A 21907-nucleotide genomic window follows, 5' to 3' on the forward strand; every position below is an offset into this window, starting at 1 on the left:
TGCCTCCAGCTGTGGCTGGTAACCATCAACAGCCCTCTCCTCCATGAATTTGTCTCATTCTCTTTTAAAACCATCCAAGTCGGTGGCCATTACTGCCTCCTGAGGGAGGGAGTTCCACAGTTTAACTATGTGCTGCATGAAAAAGTACCATATTTTTCGCTCTATAATACGCACCATTTGGAGGAGGAAAACAAGAAAAAAAATATTCTGAATCTCAGAAGCCAGAACAGCAAGAGGGATCGCTGCGCAGTGAAAGCAGCAATCCCTCTTGCTGTTCTGGCTTCTGGTATAGCTGCGCAGCCTGCATTCACTCCGTAAGATGCACACACATTTCCCCTTACTTTTTAGGAGGGAAATAATGAGTCTTATAGAGCAAAAAATACGGTACTTCCTTTCATGTGTCCTGAATCTTCTAACATTCAATTTCATCAGATGTTCTAGAATTATGAGGGAGAATTCCCCCCCCCCATCCACTTTCTCCATGGCATGAATACTTTTATAAACTTCTATTGTGTTGTCTCTTGGTCGCTTTTTCTCTAGAATGAGAAGTCCCAAACTCTGCAACCTTTCCTTCGGGGGGGGGTCACTCCACCACCTTGATTGATCTGGTTGCCCTTTTCTGAACCTTTTCCAAATCTGCAATATCCTTTTTTAACGTGAGGCGACCAGGACTGTGCACAGTGCTCCAAATGTGGTTGCACCGTAGATTTGTATAATGGTATTATGGCTCTGTCTTATCGACATTCACACATGACAAAAGTGACTGCTCTGCTCCAAAGCCACAAACAGCTGGAACTCATCAGGCTGGGCTGAAAATCTGCTGGCAGAAATCTTGGTTCTGGAATGCCAAGATGCAGCTCACGAAGGACATGAGGTCACCAAACTGCTCACAAGCACCAGAGAACACGTTGTCCAGTACATCCCACATTAAAAGTAAGATACAGGGCTTAGCAACATCTTCAGAGAACTCCACCATGCATTAGCCCATGGAAGGTCTTCAAATAATAGCAAAGAGACAGAACACTGTGACCTGCTCCTAGTCTGTTTATGCGTTTATAAGCAGAAAAGTTGGAATATTGGGAGCTGCCTTATACTGACTCAGGCTTTTGGTCCATCAAGCTCAGTACTGTCAACACTGACTGGCAGCAGCTCTACAGGATATCAGGCCAGATTCTCAAGAATCATTATACCTAGGCCACTGTTTCTATCCTTGGAAGAGCTCACATGTGTTGTTCATCAAAAGAGCTGGGGACTTTGCTTTCAAATAAAGAGCAATAACATGTGTCTGTCCAGCAATACAATTCGATCACTCCTTACGCACTTTTAACTTGTGTGATTTCAGCCTTACATGGTTGACGGCTGCCCAGTCGAAATCACACAAGTTAAACACACAGAAGGTGAAGAGCTTGAAAGCTCTTTCTGCACAGGGTTTTCCCAGCAGAGAAAGAGCTTTTAACCTCTCAGGCTTGCTTACTGGGTTCTGAGATGCTCTCAAAGTCCTCTCGGCAAACAGCTCTGGAAATGTAAGAATGTTCGCGTGGGGGCGATTCCAAGCAGGCAGTTTGATAATACACTTTTTTTGTGTATACATGCCATTCCCGGATCATAACCCCCACGCAAGACGTGATCATACCGTGCTGGTAAAAGCTGGCTCCTGGTAGATGCAGCAAGCAAATTCTTGCAGGAAATTCTGCAGAAATAGAAACACATCTATGGCTTTTACCAAAAGAGTGAATGTAACAGACCATGGCAGCCCCTAGCCTCTTCCTCCTCCTCCTTTCTCCCTACATGTTTGGGGGGACGGGGACGACGGACGAGACTCTGGTCATGATGTAACTTCCAGGCCACCACACTTCATCGTCTGCCAATTCTGGAGAGTGGGAGAGGGGGGAGTGTCAAGCCTCAAAGCACACTTTTTTTGTTCTACTAGATATGACCAAGGAAGACAGGAGACAGGCAGAAGGAGGAGAGGGAGGATGCTAATTTTGGAAGCAGCCCACCAGCTCCAGTAATGATCACGTTCAACCCAAAAGACAATACTTAAGTCAGAAGGGATGTTTTGAAAAGGAGACTAGCAATCTCTCCTCTTCCGGGAAGCCAGTATAAACATTATGTCCTCCCTATGGCAGGCTGATCCACTTGGAAGAGTTAACAGTGACTCATTTTGACTCACAGCAGGCAGTGCCATGGCCTATGGGGCAGAGACCTTTAGCGTGGCAAAAGGCCACAAATAGCTTCTCAAAGCAATGCCTGCCACACAGATCATTACCCCAGGGAGGGGGCTTTGGGCGCACTATGTGGATAAGAACTTCAGAAAAGCGCTGCTGGATCAGGCCAATGGCCCATCTAGTCCAACATCCTCTTCTAACAGTGGCCACCAAGAGACCTTTTTAGGAAACCAGGAAGTAGAATACGCACACAAGGGCAACACTTTTCCTATCTTCCAGCAACTGGTATTCAGAAGCATTGCTGCCTCTGACCACGGAAGCAGAGCACTGTCATCCTGACCAGTAGCCATCAACGGAGCTCTCCTCCATGCAGTGTTCAGAACTACCGTATTTTTCGCTCTATAAGACACACTTTTCCCCTCCTAAAAAATAAGGGGAAATGTGTGTGTGTCTTATGGAGCAAATGCAGGTGGGAGGCTCTGCTCAGCGCTCCCTTTAAAGAGCTGCCCTTCTCCCTCCTCAGGGAAAAGCCCCAAAGAGCCGCACACACACTCCGTGCGCTCTTTAAAGGGAGCACGGTTCTTGGGGGAGCCTTAGCCATGCACAGCCTCTCCCGGGCAATGGGAGCCTTCATCCCGCTGCCCGGGAGAGGCTGCATGCGGCTATCCCATAAGCCAGGACAGCAAGCGGATCACTGTGCAGCGATCCTGCTTGCTGTCCTGGCTTCTGGGATTCTGAATATTTTTTTTCTTGGTAGTCAGGCACCAGGTGCATTTTGCACCGAAAAGGGTACAGTGAAGCTGCCTGCCTGATGTCAATAGGCAGGGAGTTCCAGAGTGCAGGGTTCTGCCACACTGAAAGCTCCTATAAATGTGAACTAGGTAGTATATGTGGCACGTGAGATGGAGTAAGTCTCCCCTTTTGTAATTGTGGCATGATGCAACCAGTTTTCCCACATCTATATCTGCATGTGAAAGAAGCAAAACAAAAAAAGGATAATTTTAAAACTCCCAATATATTCACAAAGCAAAAAAAGAAGTTCAAGCATCTAACTCTTTCCCCCCCTAGAGCCTCTAGACTTCAGCTCCCAGGAGCCAAGGTGGTCAGGGATAAGGGGAGATGGAGTCCAGCAACATCTGGGGGGCCACAAGCTTCCCACTCTATAGAATGAGTTAAAAGGCCTTTGCAGCGAGAAAACAAAACAAAATTGTCTTGGGAGGACCTAGGCTGTTTTGAGCCAGAAGCATTGCAGCAAAGGGATCAGGCTTCAACACAGGAGATTTCCTGGACTTAAGACTCATTTCCTAAAAGTTCTGCACCAACAGCCACCGGCTCTGAGAATCCCCAGTTTTAAAAAAAGATGAACTGCTCCCAACTGGGGCTGTGCCTAACCCAGTCCTTCCCTTTCTCATAAAGATTCCTTCCCGTGCAAAAGTGGTTTCCTGTGGCGTTTCTGAACCATTTTTAAACTTCTTCTGAATTTTGGTGTTTTGTGGGGAGGGGGCAAGTTTAATTTATCATTTCAAGGAGACCATTGGAGGGGGGGAATTGATTTCTTTCCAGTAGCATTTTTTCCAGCCTCCCTAGATGTCTCAGCTGTAAAAGAAAATAAAGAGATCAGTTTCCTTATGACATCTTCCCCCTGAGCTTTAATTGAACTACAGCAAGCTGTAGAGGTTGGCTGCAGCAGGGTGGAGACTGGTTTTGTTTACAGAAAGTCCATCCTTTTACATTAAAATAAAATCAATGTCCAGACTGGATAGCATTCTGCTCACACAAGGCCTGACTCCCTTGGTTGAGTCGACGATTATAGGTAACATCAAAATCACAGATCACGCCCCAGTAGAAGCTTCCCCTAAAATAGGAGAGGAAACATGAACCAGCACAACATAGTCCTTCAGTCCCATCCTAACTCAATCAATCAATCAATCAATCAGTCAGAGAGAGTCTCACAAGAACTCTCCAAAACTACTTTAAATAAAAGGACATAGACAATATTATAACTGCTCATTTGGGACACAATGAAAGCAGTCACCAGAGGAGCCTGCATAAAAGAGAAAGCATCCCTTTAAAAAACAAACCTCAAAAATTAGCAAAAATAGAACAAGGTATCACAGCCCTCTCATCACGCCACAAACAAACAGGAGCTAAAAGACTCTGCTGCTGGAGAAAAGACAGGTCCACTTTCTTCTTACACAGCTTAAAAAGGTAAAGGTACCCCTGACCGTTAGGTCCAGTAACAGACACCTCTGGGGTTGCACGCTCATCTCGCTCTATAGGCCAAGGGAGCCGGCGTTTGTCCGCAGACAGCTTCCGGGTCATGTGGCCAGCATGACTAAGCTGCTTCTGGCGAACCAGAGCAGCACACAGAAACGCTGTTTACCTTCCTGCCGGAGCGGTACCTATTTATCTACTTGCACTTTGACGTGCTTTTGAACTGCTAGGTGGGCAGGAGCAGGGACCAAGCAATGGGAGCTCAACCTGTCGCGGGGATTCAAACCACCGACCTTCTGATCGGCAAGTCCTAGGCTCTGTGGTTTAGACCACAGCACCACACAGCTTAACATCCAATTATTTCGTATGTGATACAAGACGATCAGAAAATGACTCTTCCAGAGATTCACAGAAGAATCTGGAGGGTCTTATTATACTAAAATACTGTTCACACAGTGGAGGACTTTGAGGTCTGACTTTGGGGTCTCAAATTTCAGCGGTGTCTATGCAACTCCAAAATTTGGTGCCCTCTCGCCTTCTTTTCTATATCTTTGTTGTGGTGCCCCTGAAGCACCCTCTCGGCTCTGCACCCAGTGGCAGCAAACTAATTTCACCTCTGGTTTACGGCATCGATTACATGATGCGACATCACATTTCCTCTCCTTCTGTGCTATCGTTAACTCAGAGGGTGTTCTTATGAGCTTGTAACAGCTATTTTTATTGTTTTCGTTGTGTTCTGCAAAAGCAAACAAGGACACTTTTTTTAAAAAAAAGTAGGGGGAAAAAGTTACATAAGGGGTAGTAACATGCTTACAGGAAATGACAGCTGAGGGTATCACTGGGATTTTCAGGAAAAACAGGCAGTGGTAAGTCTGCAGAGGCAGGACCACCAAAGGGAGGATTTGCAAAATTTGCAAAATTCAAGGAAAGGATCCCTTGGCCACTGTGAAAGGAAATAAAGCATAACAAAACCCCACATTCCACCCTTGACAATTTCATTGAACGTTATATCCCCACATGCCCTCCAGAAACTTTTAGGTGCAATTTCTTTTTGCATTCACGACAATGGAGAGCTGTCAAAAAAAAAAGTTCTCAATGTTTTTGCGCACAACAGAGAACCTAAGTTTCAGCTTCTTCAAAGTCAGCACTCTTTCTGTAGGATGCAATTTATGCAGCAATCCACAAACTCCAAGAATTGCCTTGTAAGCCGCCTTTACTTAGGGATGAAACTGGATGTTGCAAATAACCATTGTTAATCTGGTGATCCAATGACATTCATGAATAACCATTACTAAAAACTAGTTAATGCACCAATGTTCATTAGACTGCAATCACAGTTCAGATTTATGCAGTGGGTACCACTGTGGTTTTCACTGTGGAGGGTTTATTCCCTGCTCTAATGGGTTGCTACTGAGCAAAACTGAACCTTAACTGGAATCCAATGAATGTTTGTGCATTGGCCAGGACTTATGTGCACTGGTGTTGGTGATCATCTGGTGATCCAGGCATCACCCCAACAACACTTTTCAAACAGGATGGGCCACTTCCAGACTAGTAGTTGGGAACTGTAGATGCTTTAGCAGGGGGCATTTAACCCCACACAATGCAGACCCCAGTCCCAGACACCTTCCCCTCACCACAACAAGGTTCCAAGCATATGTTTCTGTCAGGTATTTAAGATGTTTCCATACTGCCCTTCACCAAAAAAGGGCCATGGAACAGTTCACATCTGATTTAAGGCAACATAAAAAGTATAGTACATAATAAACAAAAATGATAAAACAGTTATCCTAAAATACACAAAGGGCATAATTAGCAACATCACAACTCAACAATTACTTCACCCATCAGCCTCTAAAAAGCTGATCAAAAAAAGGAAGTTTTAGTTTCGTTTCTAAGCAAATATAGTGTGGGGGTAAAATACACCTCTACCCAAAAGGTGGTGTTTGAATTCTAATTACTGTATTTTTTGCTCTATAAGACGCACTTTTCCCCCTCCTAAAAAGTAAGAGGGAAAACCCCCAAGAGTCACACACACACTCCACATGCTCTTTAAAGGGAGTGTGGCTCTTGGGGGACACTTAGCCGTGCGCAGCCTCTCCCGGGCAACAGGAGCCTTCATCCTGCTGCTGGGGAGAGGCTGCGCGCGGCTATCCCAGAAGCCAGGACAGCAAGCGGGATCACTGAGCTGTGATCCTGCTTGCTGTCCTGGCTTCTGGGATTCAGAATATTTTTTTTCTTGTTTTCCTCCTCCAAAAACTAGGTGTGTCTTATGGTCTGGTGCGTCTTATAGAGTGAAAAATACGGTAGTGTTTAATTGCTTTTTGATTACTGTTTTTGTTTTCCCCCCTATGCTTTTGGATGTTTCTATTTTATCTGTAAGCTGCTTTGAGTCCCTGACTGGGGAAAAGGCAGGATATATAGTAAATATTATAATACTGTCTTGTTTACATCTAGTTCAGGCCCAAATCCTCAGATGAAAGGAGTAAGCTTTTGGCAGCTGAATCCCCTTCTTGAAGAGAATAAACCCTTGTTCCTTTTGAAAAACACTTTGTTCTGGAAGACACACACCTCAACAGGTTAGTTCAACAGCCTCATGGATAAGCTGAAAGGAAACCTCAGTGACAGCTCAAGCGAATGAGAGGGGCGTTGCTAAAGACAGCCCACCCACCACATGTGGCTGCTTTCAGAGGTGAGCACTGCAATGCCTGTTCTGCAAGCTTTATCCTCTACACACAAACGCCCAGTAAACCCTTTCTTTGACTTATTCTTTCAGTAGAGTGGTTTATGGGGCTTTGTGATAAGAGCAGATTTAGACCTAAAAGACAACACAGTCCCTTTTCTGTCACTAGCATCTACTGTACCCATTACAAACTTCATGGTCGATTTTTGGGTTTATTACTTTTATATCCCACCATACAAAAGTTCTCCTCCTCCTCATTAAATTCCCACAACAACCCTGTAAGGTAGGTTAGGCTGAGAGACAGTGACTAACCTGACTGAGGATTTGAACTCTCTCCCAGGTCCTACTGCGCCCCTCTGGTCACTATGCCACACCGGCTCCGCAAGTCAGAAGAAGATCTTCAGTCTAGCAGATGGATAGCCAAAATGGTGCCCTCCAAATGTTGTTGCGCTACGGCCCCATCAGCCCCCAGCCAACAAGGCCAATGGGTCAGGGGTGTGGGAAATGTAGTCCACACACACCAGGAGGGCGCCATGTTTTTGCTACCCCCGTGCTAGCACATTCAGGGTGCATTTGACTGCTGCAACAAAACATTTTAAAACTGCCTCCCTGAAAGAACTCTAGGAATTATGGCTCTGCCAGATTGCTGGAAATTCTTTTGCTGGAGATTCCCAGGGTTTCTTGGTTGGCAGCTGCTGCGGTAAATCAGGCTTGAAATTGGTCTAGAATTTGAAATGCAGACGGATCTTTGAGATGTTAAGTCTCTGATGGGTGAGGTGGGGTCAGGTCTCCTGGTGAGGGCAACAAACCTGACTAAAAAGTGGGAAAGCACTTTGTGAATGTTTGTGTACATGCACCCACACAACCAAAACAAGAAATTGGCACATGGAGATCTCTTATATCTTGCTTTGACATTTTTGCTCAGGCACTTCTTATATGGGAGAAAACGGGTCACAAAGACACCAGCCCCCTCACCTCAATGGTGTCCTTCCTGGGATAAGCCAATTTCATGCAACAGGTGACCAATGCTGTCAAGGAAGCATCTCCTGGTCAGCAGGAATTTTTTTTAAAAATGTTTACATTCAGCTTTAAGAAGAGTTGCAGCTGCACACAAAACCTCTCATCGCTTTACCACAGTATCAGAGAATCATCGAGTTGGAAGCAACCCCAAGGGTAATCTAGTCCAACCCCCGCAATGCAGGAATTACATCCTAAGAAGCACAGAATCAACTATTCCAACCTCTTCCAAGCCCACAGCACCATTTCGGTTGGGTTCTGCATGACAGCTGCAAGATCCAGAATGACTCCAAATTCACATCAATGCACTGACACTCTACATTTTGTTTTTAAAAGCTGAAGACACTGTGCTTGGACATAAGCAGCTATGCCATTAAAGCCAGCCATGCAAGTAGGGATATTTACTCTAGGCAGCCAGGCACCCTTTTACTGGAAAGTGTAGCTTGTTATTTAAAAATGCAGCCTGGAAGGCCTTTTGTCAGCACAACAGATAGTCACGTTTCTCCAAAGCCACAAAAGCCAGTTCTCTGCAGACGAACACAGCCTGGCAGATTTGTGCAAACTGCAGCCAAGCAACAGGGAGCCCATAAACAGATGCCACTTCTGCAAAACCTGCAAGCTGGATCAGAACACAAAGCCTCTCTGCCCTCTGCGGTTTCCAGCAACTGGTATTCAGAAGCATTACTGTCTCCAGCTGTGGAGGGTAACGCACAGCGACTGTGGCTTGTAGCCATCAGTAGCCCTCTCTCCCTCCATGAATTTGTTGAATCCTCTATTAAAACCAGTCAGGTTTCACTGCCTCCTTTGGGAGCAAGTTCCATAGTTTTACTATGCACTGCATGAAGTACTTCCTTTTCTCTGTATTGCATCTTCCTATAAAAACCAGCTAAAGATAGAGAAAGTTTACATTCCCCTTTGGCCAACAACCATCTAAGTCAGCCTGCCTTGAAGTGCTTTGCTGTCAAAAGATGTAGAAGCAAAAGGGAAGAATGGCTCTCTTCACACCCACCACTCGACCAAACCATAGATGCCCATTTACATTTGCTCCTACTACCAGCCCAAATGGTTTGGAAAATACAAAGTTGTTTTAGCAGCTTTCCACAAGACAGAAGGCTTCTTCTGAGCATCCAACAGGAGGATCCCTCAAACATCATCATCAATGCACCACAGGCTGGCTCTGAACTAATGGTACTTTTGTAGCACAGGACATTTTTCATGCAGGAATCCAGGAGAGATCTCTGGTGCAGCTTAGGCTAATATTTGCTGCAGGGGGTGGGGGGGGGATCTGTACTCTTTACACAGTGGATGTGTGGATGTACAGAAGATGACCACCTTATTTGCAATATCCTCTGTACTCAAGTTCCAAAAACTTTAATTACCAGTCGTGTGAGGAGGCCTACCTAGACACGGACTATACACTATCTTACATGGGGGTTCAGTTCCAAGAGTTCCACGTATACCCAGCCTCTTGGAGCCACCCCTGCAGCTAGCAGGGAAGGGGAGAGAGACTCCCATGTACTTCCAGAAACCACACAGCTAAGGGGCCTTGCCCAGCAAGTAAGACAAAGAGCTCAAAAGTTCTTTTTATGCTGGGCAACCCAAACAGACCTGGCACTAAAAGAGGCTTTAAGCCCTCTGCCTTGCTTGGGTGTGCCAGTTCTGAGAAGCCAAGGATGTTCAAACAAGATTCTTGCGCCCGGTGAGATCTTGCCACAGCATCTCAGAGCTGGGGTACTGAGCCGGCCTTGCCCCTCAAGCAAGGCAGAGAGCTGAAAAGCTCTTTTCGTGCCAAGCAGACTCAGCGAGAAAAGAGCTTTTCAGCTCTTTTGCTTGGGATTTGATCTGCACAATTTCAGGCAGCTCACCTTCAACCACATATGGTTGAAATCGCGCAACACAACTGCATGTAAGATGCAATTCTGGTGTATCCTAATCACACAGCAGGAAAGGGTGAGTCCTGGAACTAAGTGGAAAGGCAGCTTGGTTGGAAGCAAATTCCGACACTGTGTCCAAGAGGGCAGGAAGGGCCACACTCTGCTGTCAACAAAACAAATAGGGTGAAGTAATGAGAAGCAAATTGGCAAGCTGAATAGGAAGAAGGCACTGAAGGAGCAGAGTCGCTGAGGAAGAAGGGAAGTGGAAACTGCCTCAGAGAAGCAGGGAGAGGGGCTGAAGAGAACAGGAAAGTCACAGGAATGTGAGGTTCAAGAAGAGAGTAAATCCTCATGCATGGCCTAATTTATTTTTCCACATTCCCTATTTTTGACAGAAATTTTTTTCAAGGTGGCTTCCACAAATTAAAACAACATAGTTCAAATACAAAAAGCTAAAAACATTCATAAAATATCATAGATAAAAAATAATTAAGCCCTAATCAAACTAAAACAATATTTAAAAAACAAACCTATTAAAATATGAATAAGAGATGCTGTGTTCCTTAGGCCTGACACTCCTGTGTCGATCATGTTTTTGCTAATAAAGAGTTAACTCCAACTTGCACAGCATGATTTATTGCTGGCTCGCTTCTGACACACTGGCAGTCAGTGCAGACAATACTAAGTTAGATGGACTAATGGTGTTACGCAGTGGGAGACAGCTTCCTATGTTTGCTCTTCCTTTTCTCCCCTGTACTATTTTTTGGGGGGAGGTGGGCAGTGCTCTCCACACAAATGTTCCTCTGTTTTAACTGACACCTTCTGCTATCCATAGGAAGTTGTCTGAGACCATTGGTCCATCTAGCTCAGTACTGTCTGCACTGGCCAGCAGTGGCTCTTCAGGGTTTCAGACAGGGGACACTTCCAGCCCAACCTGGAGATGCTGCTGGGGACTGAACCCAGGACCTTCTGCATGTGAAGCAGGTGCCCTACCACCGAGCCATGGTGCCTCCCCTTACAACACACATAGAAAGCTGCCTTCTGTTGATTCATGTAATTGCTGGACATCACAGGAAAGTGGAGAGGGCTCTAGCACCTGAACCCTGCTTGTGGGTTTCCACAGGCCCTGCTTATGTTTTTATTGATCCATCAAACTCACAACTGCCTACACTGACCTGCAGGGGCTTTCCAGGGTTCCAGGCAGGGGACTCCAGATAGGGGACATTCCCAGCCCTACCTGGGAGATACAATCGGGGATTGAACCTGGAATCTTCTGCATGCAAAGCAGTTTTAGTGATACCCAGCGAGAAGAGTTTGCATCAGGGTGACATCACAACCAACACAGATCATTCCTACAGTGCTTGGGCTGGGTTCCAAAACAAACACAAGCTATTATGTATTGCTGGGGGAGATGGGGGGGGGGCTAAACAGCTGCTTTAAAAATTCCCCTAATCTTAGAGTGACTGTATGTGTGTGTGGTTCTTCTCTCTCATAAGCCTTCCTTCATGGCTTTGAACCACACACTCATTTCATATCTCCTAGAAGCACACTGCCATTCTACCTCCAGGGGAGACCATTTTCATCCGGACTTGGTGGCAGACTGCTGGCCTGGATAGATAGAGCCTGACCACCGGGGAGGCTTCCTCAACGATTCCCCCACTGCCACAGCAATGCTCAAAGTTGCTGGAAAGATGAAGTTGCTGTCATCCCACAAACCACACATAATATCATAATATCCTATGAAGAGCCTGCCGAGTCAGGCCAAAGTCCTACCCCAACTTCATGTTCTCGCAGCAGCCGAAAAGATGCCCCAATGGGAAACTGATGAACAGGATTCAAGTACAACAGTACTCTCCCCTACTGTGGTTTCCAGCAATTGCTATTCAGCTGTGGAGTCAGACTTAACATGAGTTTACAGTGTGATGCAGAAGCAGAAAAAAAAACCCTAATACTATTCTAGGCTGCATCAACAGAAGAAGTCCAGATCAAGGGAACTAATAGTATCACTCTATTTTGACTTGGTGAGAATCCTTCTGGAGTACTGTGTCCGGTTCTGGGTGCCACAATTTCAGAAGGATATAGACAAATTGGATGATTAAGGGTCTGGAAATTAAGCCTTATGAAGAATTAGGGAGTTGGGTATGTTTGGCTTGGATAAGAGGAGACTGAAAGGAGATATGAAAGCCATCTTCAAATATCTAAAGGGCTGTCACATGGAAGAGCAAGCTTGTTTTCTCTTGATCCAGAGGGTAGGACCTAAACCAATAGATTCAAGTTACAGTTCTATGGTTCTATGACTCATGTCATATCTACATCATCCACATCATTAAAGCAGAGGCGCTCCTTTTAACAGTAATGGATTCCCCACCACCATGAAAGAATCCTCAGAACTCTAGTTTGCAAAGGAGGAGGGGGAGAGTTAGGAGAACCTTAATGAACTAGTTCCCAGGATTCTTTGAAGGAAGCCATGACTGTTAAGGTGGTCTAAGAGTGCTTTGAATATATGGTGCTGATGTGAGCTTACACTCCTCCAGGAGTTCACCTCCAGGTCATCTCAGATAACAGATTAAATGTTGTGACTTTCTTTCATGTACAACAGCCTTTAATTGGAATTTCCCGAAAAGCCTTCTGAGAACTGGCTTTTGCACGGCATGGAAAAATATTATGCTTCCATTTGCCGGAAATCCAGGAGGTGGGTAATTATATATCCAATTAGTAAGTGGGCACTGGAAGTTCAGGAGGACGTTTTTATTTCTTCTCCCAAATTGCACAAAAGGATTTTTGAGCCAGGTGGGGCACTCTCAACAATCTGAAGATGCAAAAGGAAACACCCATGTATTTTTTTTGCACGTGCTTCTGAGAGAAGCAGAAAGGAATTTATGGGCAGACTCTTCTCGCATGAGCCAAAAAACAGATGAACTGGAAGATGTTTCACACTTGTTTTCTTTAATTACAACTGAAGGCCTCGAAGAATTACAGTGTGGCCCTTCGTCAAGGCGTCTAGGATCCTACACACATTAGAAAACTCTCATTATATGAGCTGGGGGGAGCTTCCCCCCCCTTACAAAATGCAGGTAAACAAATGTATGTTTCACTTGTTTTCACACGGGTGTGCTGAGGTTGCACATTGTTACGCTATACTGTACATGTGCATTTTAAACACACAAAATTTATTTCACCCCAAGCTAAAAGAAAGGTCCTGCTACATGCCATGAACTTGTCTGCCACCATTCCTCCCAGTTTTTTGGATGAACAACAGTTGTGGGGGGGGGGGTGCTGAAGTAACAAGTGGAGGTGGCACAAGCAGGTGGAGCAGCCGCTTAACCCCTTCCCTTCCTGTTTGTTTGCTCAGTCAGCTTCCTTAGGGGGACGGTTGTGGTTCAGTGGCAGAACATCTGCTTTGCATGATTCCATACCCAGGTAGGGATGGGGATGTTCCCTGCCTGAACCCCTGGAGAGCTGGAGTGAGTCAGAACATAAGCAGAGGTGCTGGATCAGGCTAGTCCAGCATCCTGTTCTCACAGTGGGTAACCAGATCCTTGTGGGGGGTTGTTACTAGATCCTTGTGGGGGGTTGTTATTCTTATTTACTAAATTTGCTGGTCACTTCATCTTCCCCAAGGTAACCCAAAGCGACTTACAAACAAATGAACAATCCCTTATAGAAACATTAAAACCAAGGAGGGACACACAGTTGTACCTTGGAAGTCGAACGGAATCCGTTCTGGAAGTCCATTCAACTTCCAAAACGTTTGGAAACCAAGGCGCAGCTTTCAATTGGCTGCAGGAAGCTCCTGAAGCCAATTGGAAGCCATATCGGACGTTTGGTTTCCAAAGAACGTTCACAAACTGAAACACTCACTTCCGGGATTGCGGCATTCGGGAGCCAAAACATTTGACTCGCAAGGTATTCGGGATCCAAGGTACGACTGTACATTAAAAACATGCAGGAATCTTTTTGCCCAATGTGGGGCTCAAACCCACAACCTTGAGATTAAGAGTCCCATACTTTGCTGACTGAACAATCCTTCCCTTCTTGTCTGAAGCCCTAGAGTCACTGCCAGCCAGTGCAGGCAATACGGAGCAAGATGGACCAGTGATCTGACTTGATATAACACAGCTTCTGATATTCCTGTGATGGTGCTATATAAATGAACAACGACTATGGTCAGACCCAAGATAAGCAGGCTTCCTAAAATATTCCTGCATTCTGTATGACTGAAATTTGGCCCCTAGCCTGACTGTCATTAATTCAACTGTTTAGCATCCCAGAAAGCTGGGAACACGTTTTAAGATGTTTTGGTTTACAGCCCAGATTACACAGTATTATCTTCATTTTTAAGGTTTGCATCTCACCATTCAGAGTTTAAAAACCAGTTGTACTGTTTACATCAAAACATCTAGCCAAACTATTCATGTATTTTGCTTACTTTTTAAAAATGTGTATTCCACCAATCTCTCCATAGTGATTTGGAGGGGGGAAACCCTTTAAGAACTTGGTATATAGTCAAATCAGTAAGTTAACCATATCCATTTAACAAAGTCCGGCAACACAACAAAACAGCACAGAACTGAGCCAGCAAAAAATACACAATTTAAATTATTGCTTGCTGGTTTTCTTGTATAGAACATGCAAGAACTTGCCAATATTTTAAAAATGCAAGCAAATGAGAAAAATGGGCACGTCTGCTAGCTCAGTTCCAGCCAATTCTGCAGCCCCTTTGGAAAGGGGAGGCTACTATTCTTAGGAGATATCTTTGTCTCCCAAAGTTATATTTCCCAAAATCCTTTGGAGGAAACAGTAGCAGTTGAACTAGTTCAAAATCAGTTTTTACTTGGTAGCTTAAGTGCCATAATGTTTCTCTCTGGCCTCACTGGCTAGTCAAGCATCTATGGCCAAACTTATTCAGATCACTGGGAAAGAATATTACTATCACCAATTGTAATCAAAGGGCAGGGGCCACATGCATCTGTATTCAGTGGCTGTTCTGCAAACAGATGAACCCACAAACAGCTTTCAACATTACCCAAATGTAAGGGGAGGCCGTAGAGTGTTTATACCCCACTGGTGTGTGCATGCTAATTTGGTCTAAATTTCCATTTAGGTGCACAGATGGTACATAGACTGCTTATAATTAAACCTACGAGTTTAAGGCTGCAAAACAGATGGAACAGCTCCAACAGCAATACCCTATATCTTGCTCCAAAACATGCACAAAAGAAGATGAGCTCATTGCCAAGCATATCTTTCCAAAAATTCTGCAGCAAGACTATAGGTCAGCTTTGAATTCAACTGTACAGAATGAGAGATGCCTGCTTTAACTCTGTACTGGTTGCATGATACATCAGTACCAGCTACCTGGAAAATAACCTCAGCAGAAGACCTTCTCCTTCAGGTACTTGGACCCAAGCCATACAGGGCTTTAAAAGTAACAGCAGCTTGAATTGGTCCCATGAAATTTTCTGTGAACTGGCATATGTACAAACCTAGTGGCACTACTGATGCTTGCTAATCAAAGGTCCAGCAGCCTAGTTGACAGGTTGAAAAATACTAACAAACCGCCACCCCTCAGAATTTGCATCGCATGCCTTGGATTTAATCTGCAGTGACTTTCCAGGATTTCAGTCTATCCTGGAAATGCTGAGGAATGAACCTGGGAATTTCAGCATGCACAGCAAAGCCCCAAAGCCTGAACCAGTCGGCTGCAGCATTGGCATACTTGAAAAGGAACAAGCACACCTACGTGTCACGTTGTGAAAGGCCACGTGGGTGTCAGCATAATTAATTTCCTACCTGAGTGGAGGGACACTGTGTGCAAAGCTAAGAAGCCTGACACCCTTGTCCTCTGCAGAGTTACTCAAAAACAAAAAAGCATGTTCAGTGCGCAGTACAGCAGTCTATGCTTCTGAATAACAAGGCTTAATGAATCATCTGCATACAGCTTGATGCTGAATGTCTATCTTACCATAAATATCCCCACATGAAAACTGCTGGAGGTTTTGGAGGACTACTTACATCATTTTTCTGCCTGTTTTATCAACTGTATGATTTTTAATTATACTTTTATTTTTGGTGTTATTGTTTTTCACTTATTCCATAGAAAGAATTCAAACTGCAATACAATAAAAGAAATAAAAGACCCAATAAAAATATTATTAAAAATCAATACAGTAGTACCTCGGGTTAAGAACTTAATTTGTTCTGGAGGTCCGTTCTTAACCTGAGGTACCACTTCAGCTAATAGGGCCTTCCGCTGCTGCTGTGCCGCTGGCGCACGATTTCTGTTCTCATCCTGAAGCAAAGTTCTTAACCCGAGGTACTATTTCTGGGTTAGCGGAGTCTGTAACCTGAAGCGTCTGTAACCTGAGGTACCACTAAATCCAGGCATGCCACGGACCACCTGGAAAAGACTTGAATTCTGGAAACGTCAAGTCCCCCAAAAGGTACCTCTTTATAAAGAATTTCAAAAGCCCCATCTGTGCCCAACTTGCTCTATTATGGAGCCAATGGGGTTCTGCTAAACTGCATATAAATATGTAACATTATTTTGTCTCCAAGGGCAAGGATGGACTAGGGAGATGACCGAGCAGACTCGGGCTGAGGGATGCTATATTCCAAAACATCTGGAGGGCACCGGGCTGAGGAAAGGTGCAGCAATTTTATGTTATCCAAGCTTGGAAAGTTCAACTGGTGAGAGAACCTCTGAAAGTCATAGAATAACTGCTTATTTTCAGGGGGTATGCAAGGGTACATAGTACCAGCATCTCTTTTTTGTTGTTAAAAAGTGTGGCACTTACTATAACAGCTTCATTGTGAGTATCAGCACCTATTTTTCTAGGGGGGGAAGCACTGCACAGAATCATAGAATTAAAGAATTGTAGAGCTGGAAAGGACTCTGAAGGGCATCCAGTCCAACCTCCTTCAGTGCAGGAACCTCAACTAGCTCATTCATGACAAATGGCCATCCAAGCTCTGCTTAAAAACCTCCAAGGAAAACGAGTCCATTGCCTCCCACTGTCCCACTAATCTTACTGTCAGAAAGTTCTTCCTAAGGTTTAGTTGGAATCTCCGTTCTTGTACCTTGAAGCCATTGGTTCGGGTCCTACACTCCAGAGCAGGAGAAAACAAGCTTGCTCTGTCTTTCATGTAATACCCCTTCAGATATTTGAGGATGGCTATCATATCTCCTCTCTGTCTTCTCTTTTCTAGGCTAAACATACCCAGCTCCATCCACAATTCCTCATCAGGCTTGGTTTCCAGACCCTCTATTATCTTGGTCACCTTTCAGCTTGTCAATATCCTCCTGGACATAGTACTCCAGGTGTGGTCTGACCAAGGCAGAATAGAGCAGTACTATTACTTCCCTTGACTGGGACACTATAGACTTCTGCTGATGCAGCCCAGAATAGCAATAGCTTTTCTGGTGCGGCATCACACTGTTGACTCACGTTCAGTTTGTGGTCTACCAAGACCCCTAGATCCTTTTCACTTGTACTACTGGCATTCCCCATCTAATCTTTGTGTAGCTGGAGAGTGATGCTTGGGGGTTGCTCCTTGGCCCTGTGGAGTCTTCAGTGTGGGGTTCCTCAGAGTTTGAGTTTTTCCACCCATGCTTTTTAACATCTATAGGAAACATATAGGAGCATGCTGTCAAATCATTGATATGACAGCCACCTTCAAATATCTGAAGGGCTGTCCCTCGGAAGATGGAGGAAGCTGGTTTCCTGTTGCTCAGAGGGGAGGATCCAAACCAATGGATTCAACTGGCAACAAAAGGAGATCCTGACTAAGACTGGGGTAAAAAGGAGCATTCCTGACCTGCCCATTGCTTTAAATTGACCACACGTGCTTTATAGGAATTTGGGACCACCTGTGTCCTTACATAAGCTAACCTAAGAAGAGCCTGCTGGATCAGGGAGAAGGGGACCAGTACCCTGTTCTCACAGTGGCCAGCCAGATGCCCCAATGGGAAACCCACAAGTAGGATTTGAGCCCAACAGCCCTTTCCCATCTGTGGTTTCCAGCTACAGGGATTCAGAAGCATGGCTGCAACCATGGAAGCAGGGCTTGGCCATCATGGCTAGTAGCCTTCAATAGCCCTCTCCTCCATAAAGATGTCAGCAGCAGCACAGGAAATGTTCACCACAGCTCATCTTTCCTGCTGCTTTGAAGGAGTGGATGAGTTTCTTGCTTATTCAACACAACGTACGATGAGCAATTTCTGGATAACATTTTGCACATTTCCCTTTCCATGCATTGAAATATACATGCATCTTCCTACACAATGGGTGGGGGAGGGGGAGGAAGAGTGCTGGGGGGGGGGTTCTGTGGAATGCGAACTCTAAGGAACTGCACCTTACAAATCACCAGAAGCAGCTCCACTTAAACCTGGAGCCAGTAGAAATAGGGTCTCCCTTTGAAGCCTGCTCCCTCCAGAGACCTCCTGTAACTCAAGAAAAAGCAAATGTGGTGGGTGGCAGCAGGATTTTAAAAGGCAACTTTTACTGCTCAGTGCATGGAGATGTTCTGCCTAGGACTGAGTCAGCATACAATGATTTTACTGGGTGTGTTTGGAAAGTGTTTATTCCTGGGTTCATTTAAATCATGTTTTGTGTCATAAACTGCTCCGAGAGCCTCAGTAACTGGATGTCTTTATAGGGAGCATCCACAAGGCCTCTTTCTGCAAGTTTAATATTGCTTGCAAGAGAACATGCAGAGCTCCTCTAGCAATCCAAAGTCTTCTGATTCACAATTCAATATCCTCAGCACTATGCTAGGGACACCTAAACAAACACAAGGAAGTCAACACCAGCCTTAATCTACCTCCTAGTACATTTAAAGACCAAAAAGACCAGTCTGTACTATACATTCAAGAAGAAGAAGAAGAAGAAGAAGAAGAAGAAGAAGAGTTTGGATTTGATATCCCGCCTTTCACTCCCCTTCATCCCACATTAAACAGTCATGGCATCCCCAAAGAATCCTAGCTTGTGTAGTTTAAGGGTAATGAAGAGTTGTTAGGAGTAACCTCCATATTAACCCTCCCAGAGCTACAATTCCTTGAGTTCCCTGGAAAGAGGGATTGATCATTATACCACACTGGGAACTGTAGCTCTGAGGAGGGGAATAGGGGTCTCGTAACACCCCTCAGCACAGTTCCCAGGATTCTCTGAAAGAAGCAATGTCTGTTTTAAAGTGGGATGAAAGTGCTCTAAATGTACAGTGCAGACAGGGTCAATGACACACACACACACACACACACACACACACACAAGGCACTGATGCATTTAATCCTGATGAAAACAAAAGCAGCTGAAAGCTGGGGAGTACAGTGAATATTTTTTGTGGAGGAGGGGAGAGAAAAATCAAGGCTGCAAGGAGAAATCCCCATCCCCATCCCAACACACGCAAAGGCACTCAGGTACCCAGGCACTGTGTTTCTCTGTCTCTCTCACACACAATGAGGAGAGCCAATAAAAATTACTGGGCTGCCTGGGGCCTAACTATCATGCATACCGTACTTTTCGATCTACAAGACGCACCAGACCATAAGACGCACCTAGTTTTAGAGGAGAACATGAAAAAAAATATTCTTCTCTCTCTGCTCAGCGCCTCTCCAGCAAAGCAGGAGGAGAAACGGAGCCCCTTCCATTTCTCCTCCCGCTTCACTGAAGGGGCGCTGCGCAGAGAGGGAAAGCTGCACAGCGCGTCTCCAGCGAAGTGAAGCCAGGCGAGCAAGAGGGATCGGTGCGCACCGATCCCTCTTGCTCTCCTGGCTTCAGTGAAAGCGACGCGAAGCCTCCTGAGCACAGCGAGGCTCCCGCTGCGCTCAGGAGGCTTCAAGCGAAAAATACTGTATGCTTTATGTAATTCTTAGCAAAATATATTTTTCAGGCTCAATGCATGCACAATTCTGAAAAATGAACTATGCATTTCTGACCTTAGGTGAAGATTTGCTCCTGTGCTTTGACAATCTGACAGTGAGGTCTCATCTTATGATATGCGGTCGCATTTGTCGGTTTTCTAAAGAAAACCCTGTGTGAACGCAACAAAATGGTGTGATCCTCAACAAATACTGCTGTTACAGTGGTACCTCGGGTTACAGACGCATCAGGTTACAGACTCCACTAACCCAGAAATAGTACCTCGGGTTAAGAACTTTGCTCCAGGATGAGAACAGAAATCGTGCTCCGGTGGCACGGCAGCAGCAGGAGGCCCCATTAGCTAAAGTGGTGCTTCAGGTTAAGAACAGTTTCAGGTTAAGAACGGACCCCCAGAACGGATTAAGTACATAACCAGAGGTACCACTGTATTATACTTATCATTGGACATAAAAATGAGGTGGTGCATTATTTTATACTAGTGCAAATGTTTTTAGCTGGGTTGCCCCTGCTGGGAAGCGGGGATCAACTGGGCCTGAATCTGCTCTTGTGGCCTTTTTTCCACACACATACAGGTGAGTTTTCTGGCTCTCCTTACTTTTGATGGCGCCGATGAGAGCATTTCCATCTTTGATGACGTCCTTGATGAACTTGTTGGTCCTCTCCAGCTCCTGCTCATAACATTTGAGCCTTTCTCTGAAGTCAGGGCTGTCCAGGTAGCAATCGCTGAACTCCAGCGGAGGGTGCCCCATGGCTCCTTTTTTGATGGAGGGGGGGAGGAGAGGATGATGATGGAAAGAAGGGTAATAAAGATGAGAGTCATGCTTCTATTTTGCAAAGAGAAAAGAAAGCCCAACCTCCCCCCACCCCGCAATTCTCCCTTTATAATCACAGCCTTGTTGAGGGAAGACGTCAGATGGGGTGGGAGGGGGGGCAGCCCAGCTAGGGCGCTCCTTAAACCACCGGGGATGAGGAGAAGAGGAGAATCCAGGGGCTAAACGGCGGCTGCTCACCACCAACGGCAATAGCGGAGGAAGGGAAGAGAGGGGCGGGACGGCAGGGCGCCCTCCAGCGGGCGGGCCGCGGGGTGCGTCGCGGGTGGCGCGCGGCCTGCAGGGCTCCCCCGCCGCTGCATCCCTCCCGGCCGCGAGCGGGCCCACCACCATTGGAAAAAACACTGCGGGATGCACCGCCGGGAGGGCACCTAGAAGGGACACCAGGGAGAAGTGCAGCTGCCGTGCGCCGGCCTGCAGGCTTCCCTCCCGAGTCCCGCGCGCCCCGCAATGTTTTTTCCAGCAGCGCTGGGCTGGCCGGGAGGGATGCGTTTGCTCGGGCGGCGAGCCCCGCCCATTTGGATACCCCGTCCCTATGATTGTGGGGGGAGTTGCGTGTACAATCACCCACCCCAGGCAACGGCAGGGGTTGCTACGCCGGTGCCAACGGCCCTCCGCACGGACGCAAGAAAAAAGATTTGGGAGCAAACGGAAGAAACTACCTGGATAAATCTGGCGTGACGGCGACTTGACGCCGCATCAGCTGGGAGCCGGCTGGCTCTTCTCTTTCCTTCTACCACGGCCGCTTGGGCTTCCGCGCCGGCTGTGAATGGACCCAGTTGGAGGTGGAGCAGGCGACCGCAGAAGCACTATCCAGCCCGGCGCGCAGCTGCAAGTCCCCTCCCACTAGCGCCAGAGACGGGCTGGGCTTTGTTCGCCTGCCTCCTTCCGTACCCGCCCAGCGCCTCGCCCTCTTACCGCTCCGCCTGCCCTTCCCTTAAAGGCGCAGCCCCGGGGCTTCGCGGGGCTTCTCCATCGTCGCTTCCCGCAATGCAGGGGGTTGGGCTAGATGTCACTTGGGACCCCTTCTGACTTTGCAACTCTGCGGTTCATTGGAGGCGGTGGGAAGTACTGTACTCCAGGAGGCAGGACTGGGTAGTGGTTAGAGAGCCGGACTAGGAACCCGGAAAAGCCGGGGTTCAGGGGGGCTGAGCCAAAGACTTTGCAGGAAAGGCGACATCCCGACACCATTGTAGGCGCACTTGTTCCCCAGAGACCTGCTTGCCTGCCTTTTTCCTGT

The 21907-nt window shown here is 46.3% G+C and overlaps 1 protein-coding gene across 1 annotated transcript in view; it reads right to left on the bottom strand.

Annotated features, from left to right (window-relative positions):
* OPHN1 (oligophrenin 1) overlaps positions 1-21539 on the bottom strand; it is a 130597-nt gene extending 109058 nt beyond the window's left edge. Inside the window, exons 1-2 of the mRNA XM_080989790.1 lie at positions 21330-21539; positions 20433-20591 (exon numbers count right to left, since the gene is read on the bottom strand). Of these exons, the coding sequence (XP_080845916.1) occupies positions 20433-20586 (154 nt within the window). The 5' untranslated portion in view covers positions 20587-20591; positions 21330-21539. The remainder of the gene's footprint in view (positions 1-20432; positions 20592-21329) is intronic.
* Between the last annotated feature and the right edge of the window lie 368 nt (positions 21540-21907).

This window comes from Podarcis pityusensis (assembly GCF_964106645.2).
Source record: "Podarcis pityusensis genome assembly, chromosome: Z".
NCBI classification, from domain to species: Eukaryota; Metazoa; Chordata; class Lepidosauria; order Squamata; family Lacertidae; genus Podarcis; species Podarcis pityusensis.